This window comes from Micropterus dolomieu, linkage group LG22 (genome assembly GCF_021292245.1).
Source record: "Micropterus dolomieu isolate WLL.071019.BEF.003 ecotype Adirondacks linkage group LG22, ASM2129224v1, whole genome shotgun sequence".
Lineage (NCBI taxonomy): Eukaryota > Metazoa > Chordata > Actinopteri > Centrarchiformes > Centrarchidae > Micropterus > Micropterus dolomieu.
Genome location: NC_060171.1, coordinates 35,554,992 through 35,562,211, shown reverse-complemented (window position 1 = coordinate 35,562,211; position 7,220 = coordinate 35,554,992). Strand labels below are relative to the sequence as shown.

Genomic DNA, 7,220 nt, shown 5'->3' with positions numbered 1-7,220 from the left:
GATGGTTGACTTACTACAACTTTCTCCCATCTCCCGACTGCATCTCTGGAGCTCAGCCACAGTGACCTTTGGGTTCTTCTTTACCTCTCTCACCAAGGCTCTTCTCCCCCGATAGCTCAGTTTGGCCGGACGGCCAGCTCTAGGAAGGGTTCTGGTCGTCCCAAACGTCTTCCATTTGAGGATTATGGAGGCCACTGTGCTCTTAGGAACCTTAAGTGCAGCAGAAATTTTTTTGTAACCTTGGCCAGATCTGTGCCTTGCCACAATTCTGTCTCTGAGCTCTTCAGGCAGTTCCTTTGACCTCATGATTCTCATTTGCTCTGACATGCACTGTGAGCTGTAAGGTCTTATATAGACAGGTGTGTGGCTTTCCTAATCAAGTCCAATCAGTATAATCAAACACAGCTGGACTCAAATGAAGGTGTAGAACCATCTCAAGGATGATCAGAAGAAATAGACAGCACCTAAGTTAAATATGAGTGTCACAGCAAAGGGTCTGAATACTTATGACCATGTGAAATTTCAGTTTTTCTTTTTTAATAAATTTGCAAAAATTTCTACATTTCTGTTTTTTTCTGTCAAGATGGGGTGCTGAGTGTACATTACTGAGAAATAAAAGGAACTTTTTTGATTTTTGGAAAATGGCTGCAATGAAACAAAGAGTGAAAAATTTAAAGGGGTCTGAATACTTTCCGTACCCACTGTATATACACACTATAAACAGAGACAAAAACAATATAGACAGATTGAGACAATAGTTTAATGAGCAGAGTGCAGGAGTAAATTTATTTTATTATTATGTACATGTCTGAGGTGGATGAGATATACAGGTGCACATACTCATACATGCATACATGTAAACATTGCGATGGAGCATAGTGCATAGGAATAAATAAGTATTATGTGCAGTTGTTATGTACTTGAGGTAGGTGGATTTGGTAAATGTAAATGCTCCATACTTGTGTAGCGCCTTTCTAGTCTTTTCGACCACTCGCGCTTTTACACTACATCTACATTCACCAGTCATACACACTCATACACTGAGCCTAAGTGCTCAAACAGAAACTAACATTCACACTCATTCATGCACCGGCGGAACAGCCGCCAGGGGAAATTTGGGGTTCAGTATCTTGCCTATCTGTAATAATTCTGAACAAGGTTATTATAGTTTTGGATTGTGGGTTTGCTAGTTTAGTTTTTATGTTTTGCAAATGCTTAGTTTTAGTTTCAGTGTTAGTTTTAGTCTGTCACTGCAGGATGCCAAGCTAAATAAATAATACAAATAAGCACATGCAATCTATAGTATAATTTCGAACGTATATACAGAAAACCCTTAGAGCAAACTACCCTAATCCTACTACCCAGTGGTCCAAAGAAATTCATTACATCTGTAGCTCTATTATTCTTGGTTATATAGGTGAAACACAATAAATGGAGGTGAAATACAATTGATGGAGAGCTAAGAAATTTGAAGATAGTGGAGGCCCCCATTGGAGCCACAAACAACAGGTCCCTGAAGGCAAGTATGACTGGAAAGCAGTTACATTAAAATCTAAACTTTTATTTATCAAAAAATAGGTATTAAAACAATGTATGGCAAAAAGAGACAGGTTGGCTGAGATATGAATGAGCCCATAAAACACACACTAGCTGACATGCAGTAAATGTAATGAACAGCAGATGTTAACCCAGCGCAAGGGGAGCTCACAGTCAGTGGGCAAGTTTGTCCCACACACAGGATGAGTACTAAGCCAGACCATCAGAATGGAACAGAAAAACAAGGAAAAGAAAACCACCAAGTCAGTGACTCACAAAGTTACCTGCAGCCCAAACTAAACAAAACACAGCTCTATGCGGTTGTTGCACTCTTTTTTTGTACGTATGTATGTGTAAAAAATAATAGAAAACATGTTCAAATCCCACCAACTACGCAGCCGATCCCTACCTGGGTCTCCCCGACTAGCCTGACGTTACATGGGGCTCTCCTCGTAACAGTGGTCACCACCTGCTACACTGTGGCCAGATGCTTCCCTGAAACTTTCTTGATGGATACAGCAATCGTGGCAGGACAGCCAGGCGACACGCAGCATGCCAGCTCTTCATACAGAGGACAAAATCATAACACACCCGCGGCTCACCAACAGGTGGCTATCTGCTAATCACTGTGTGCACTGCTGAACTGCTGGTTCTGCCCGTGGGTACGGCCAGACCAACTGCCCTGCAACATCAGTTCCACCGGCTTTATATCCACTCTAAATGTTGGCTTATTTAGGTCCCATAAAATAAATAAATAAATAAATAAACAATAACTGAGGACATTTACGCTTTCATTTTAGTTTTTTAGTTAGTTTTGCAAACCTACAATACAGTTTGTTATCGTTTTTTTGTAAAGCCTCGTTTTTATTTGTATATCAGTTCACGACATTTTTTTTTTACATCTAGTTTTCGTTATTTTGTTCGTCTTCGTTAACGATAATAACCTCGATTCTGAGGTCGTATTAAGAGTGTTTTCACTGCCATTATAAAATAGTGAAGCTCAAAACTGCTTGGTGCTGTGCTAAGAATGTAAAATTCAAGCAAAACTAATTAAATTACTTTTCCCAGATCAAATGGTAATTCCCCCTCAGTAGACTTCTTTAGCAAGTTTAGCTTTTGGGGTGTAGTTTATTCAAAATCTGCTCTAGATTACCAATTTATTATTCACAATAACGTTCCAAAATTATGTGGAATTGCATATTTGTTTATTAGAGGACCACTGATATCGAGGACTGATCCTGACAATTTCAGAAATGAATACATAAATAAATAAATGCTCAATAAATAAACATCCGATTAAGTGCAAAAAAAAACAAAGTAGATTAATGAATGTAGGCAGTAATTAAATTATACAATGAGACATAAAAGTATCTTTTAATTAGCTTCTTTATTTAGTCACCTTTGTATAATTACCGTATTTATTTATTGTCCGTTATAATCTTCAACTTTACTAATGGTTGGGCTTCTGTAAATAACATCACAGAGTATGGTCTAGACTTGCTCTTTTATGAAAAGTGCAGTGAGATAACTGGCGCTATATAAATACAATTTAATTTAATTTCAATTCAATTTTATTTATATAGCGCCAAATTTATTAATTACTTCTTTTTTAAATGAATTTATTTGTGTGTGTTTTAATATTTTTGTCTGTTTTATTCTTCCTTTGCATTTCTACCCTATTTATTTCCCCAACATTTCTGCCTCATTATGCAAAAGAGGAGGGGCTGTGTCTCAAGGGGTGAACTTCAGACGAGCCTTGCTCCTCACACAGTCAGATGGCTTCCTACCGTGAACTGAGGTGTTTAACAACTGTATTTGAAGACAATACTACCAGCCATGTCTTCCTTCTTCTCGTGAACGCTTTGACCAACAGAGTTTTCATTCAGTGACATACATGTACACAGAACTGCAGGAAAGTGAGCCGTTGCTTTTGAGAACCACACGGTCAGCTAGCAGCAGCTGAATCTGGAGTGCACTCATATTCAAACCTTTACGGTAAATGCTCCACACAGAGGAGCTTGTTGCTCTTCTACTATCAGCTGCTGTTTCAACAAAATTTCCATTCAGGGTGAAAATTCAAATGTTGTGTCAGGAGATGCAGTGACTGCACCAGTGGTGAGTAAGAAATACTATGAATAATATGTACATTTGTTAAGCTATGAGGAGAGGAAAAGTCCGCTAGCCGCTAGGCTAATTTGTGTAGTGTTAAATGCCATTTAAGCTAAAGCTCTTAAACTAGTAATGGTGACTAACAAACTAATCTTGACTGTTATTATTAAGTTGAATTTTATACTTCTGTTAAATGTGATTGCTATTAAGCCATGCTTCATGTGTGGTAATGGAGTCAATTTAAAGTTAACTTTACTGCACTTTACAAGCCAAAATTATTTCATGTAGGCTATTTATTGTTCTTTTATGTCTTCCACAGAAGACAGAGGAGGCAGCATGTGGAGGACATAACCAAATTTGTCAGGAGACAAGAAGAAGAAGAGCAACAAAGAAGATAACCCAAAAACAATAGAATAAATTCCTTTTATATGCCCTTCTTACATGCGTTGTTGTTTATGCGGAGATACAGAGGAAGAATGGGAGAACAGCACGTATCCCATCGTTACTGTGTGATTATAGAGCATGGGATAACAGTGGGTACTTTTAACACAGCCCACACTCCTAATATTACTGTGTAACTAAAGGATAACAAGCGGAGAACATTCAGAAGAACTGTCTGCATAGCTTATTCATCTTGTGTAATATGTGTAAAGAATGAAAATAAATAATTACTGTATAACTTGAGAAAGGTAATTTGTTTTCTGCTCCAGCTTGCCTAAATTACGCTGAACAAAATTATAAACCCAACACTTTTGTTTTGGCCCCCATTCATCATGAGCTGAACTCAAAGATCTAAGACTTTCTCTATGTCCATAAAAGGCCTGTTTCTCTATTGTTCACAAATCTGTCAAAATCTGTGTTAGTGAGCACTTCTCCTTTGCCGAGATAATCCATCCACCTCACAGGTGTGGCATATCAAGAAAAGAGATTTAAACATTTATTTCTCATTGTATAATTTCTTACTGCTTAAATTTATTTATTTACTTTATTTTTTGTGCATTTAATCAGATGTTTATTTATTTATTAAGCATTTATTTATTTCTGTATTTATTTCCCTTTACGTCAGGATCCGTCCTCCATATACCAAAACCCCACCAAAATTTGTTTGCTTACAAAAAAACCCGAAGCAGATTAATATAGTGTGCACACTCTCTCACTCACTCACGCATCCACAAACTTACGCTAACATGTTTGTATGTTTTTTTTTTCAACAAGACAACTAATGTGTTCAGTTATGTTATATTTGAATACATTTACATACATACATTTCTGCAAGTAATTTTGTTACTGCATTTCCTTTGTAGTTTTCTATTTGATCTTGTGATATAGGTCTTCAATTTCATTCATAATGGTCTTAAAAAGGTCTTAAAAGGTCTTAAATGTGTCTAGGTGAAACCTGCAGAAACCCTGTCAGTAGACCTTCTGCCTGTCTCACTGTTTCTCTGTGGTTTGGGTGATATGATGTCAACTTCCTGTCTCCCTGGATTGCTGCAATATGCCACTACTGAAAAACAAGATGTTATATCTTTAACTTAGTCAGCATGCGGAAAAACAATCATAGATTTACCTTGATCACTGACCCAGGTGTTTTTTTCTTCTCTCCCCACTTTTGGCCCCTCCTTTATATCTTTCCAGACATCCATCCAGACAGAGAGGATTGTGTGTCAGTGTGTCTGTTGCACAGAGACAAAGGCAGTCTGAAAGCCAGTGCTGAACTGGATGACAGTCACTTTAAAAAGGTAAAACCCCATACATGTCCACGTGTTAAAGCTGATCATTTTTCATATTTTAAGCACGGTAAGCAAAAAACAAATAAGAAAGAAGAACAAACAAACAAGAGGTCATGGAAAGATCAGTAAATAAAAATCTACCAGCCAGTGACAATGATCGGCCAACATTTGAGGATAAATGCCCTAGTTCTGCCACTGAGAGGAGTGAGGGAGAATCAGATGGGGGAGATATAACGGCAGGCATTGGTGCATAAGTCTATCTGTGTGTGCATGTGTGTGAGAGAGAGAAAAAGAGAGAGAGCGCTCCATTTATTTATTCTCACAGCATAGGCTAATTAAGTGATTATTACCAAAACGTTTTTTACTTTGTTATGGCTAGGCTAGCAGACCCAAGTGCAGGAATAAGAAAGGGAGCAGTTACGTTAAAGAGCAATATTTATTGCTGGGTTAAAGGGATTGGATATTGAGACGGGGGAAAGCGAGGTAGAGTGAAAATAGATGCATGCAGAACCGGGTTGGAGGCTGCTGAGCAGAGCAGGGGGAACCGTAGCTGCGAGTCCAGAGTGAGAGAGTCTGATCAGAGCAGGTTCATAGAAGAATATGGGAATAGTTTAGCCGGATGGGGGTCCAGGGAGAGCAGACGGGATGAGCCCTAATTCCGGTAACGAAACTAAACGTTATTATGCATAATTCACTTTTAACTTTTATTATAGCGACTAAATGCTCTTCTTCTGTAATCAGCCTAATATAATTATTTAAATGTGTTCCTTATGTTATTTGTGGTAGCCTTCAGTTTACTGAATAATTTAGGTTTTTTGACTGTTTTGAATTGTAGTGAAATTAAGCAATTGTAAAATTAATAAACACCATAACTGCCACACTGCAGTTGTCATCACTCAATTTAAAATGTTCCCATACCGCTGAGGGCTTCATTTTTTCCCCCTTTGATGTGAACTGGAGCAATATGTTCACTGCTGTGAGTGGAGGTCAGGCGCGCGAAAAAAAACCTGTGTACCCAACGATTGAATATTCAAATATTTGGGTCCAGCCCTAATTATTAAATTATCACCTTGAAGTCAATGAGTGCCATAACATTATGACCACTGTCCGGTGAAGTGAATAACAATGATTATCTCATTACCATGGCACCTGTCAGTGGGGGGGATATATTGGGCAGCAAATGGACATTTTGTCCTCATAGTTGTCCAACGAAGGTTAAAATCAAGGGCAACTGGACTTGGTTGAAGATACTGGAAGACGTTTCATCCCTCATCCAAAGGACTTCTTCAGTTCTGACTGACTGGCAGGGAAACTCAGCTGTTTAACCTCAGTGGGGTCGTTGGCCAGGGTCATCGATACCGCTGGTTCGTCAGTGTTCCTGGTTGCTGTAACGACAGTCGTCATGGTCGTTAGAGCCACCAGTGGCAAAGACTGAACGACCGTCATTGGTATCTTCACCTGAGGCCAATAGGTTACGTTTGTTGAGTTTCCTGGAAAGTGATGAAAGGACAGCATTGTAAGTGGGGGATAAGTGGTGGCGTAGACCCCCTCCCCTGTTCAATGACGGCTTCTCAACCCGGGTGTAGATGGCTTCCTTGACACCTCTTTCAAACCATCCATCTTCTCTGTCTAAAATGTGCACCTGGTGGTCCTCAAACGAGTGTCCTCTGTCCTTCAGATGTAAGTAGACTGCAGAGTCTTGACCTGAGGAGTTGGCCCTTCTGTGTTGAGCCATGCGTTTGTGTAGTGGTTGTTTAGTCTCCCCAATATACAGGTCTGTGCATTCCTCACTGCATTGGACCGCATACACTAGATTGCTTTTCTTGTGTTTGGGTGTGCGGTCTT

General features: G+C 39.1%; 1 protein-coding gene across 1 annotated transcript in view; it reads left to right on the top strand.

Annotated features, from left to right (window-relative positions):
- Positions 1-7,220, top strand: part of LOC123962260 — a 173,409-nt gene that overhangs the window by 121,802 nt on the left and 44,387 nt on the right. The window contains exon 13 of the mRNA XM_046038287.1: positions 5,281-5,384. Coding sequence (XP_045894243.1) covers positions 5,281-5,384 — 104 coding nt within the window. The remainder of the gene's footprint in view (positions 1-5,280; positions 5,385-7,220) is intronic.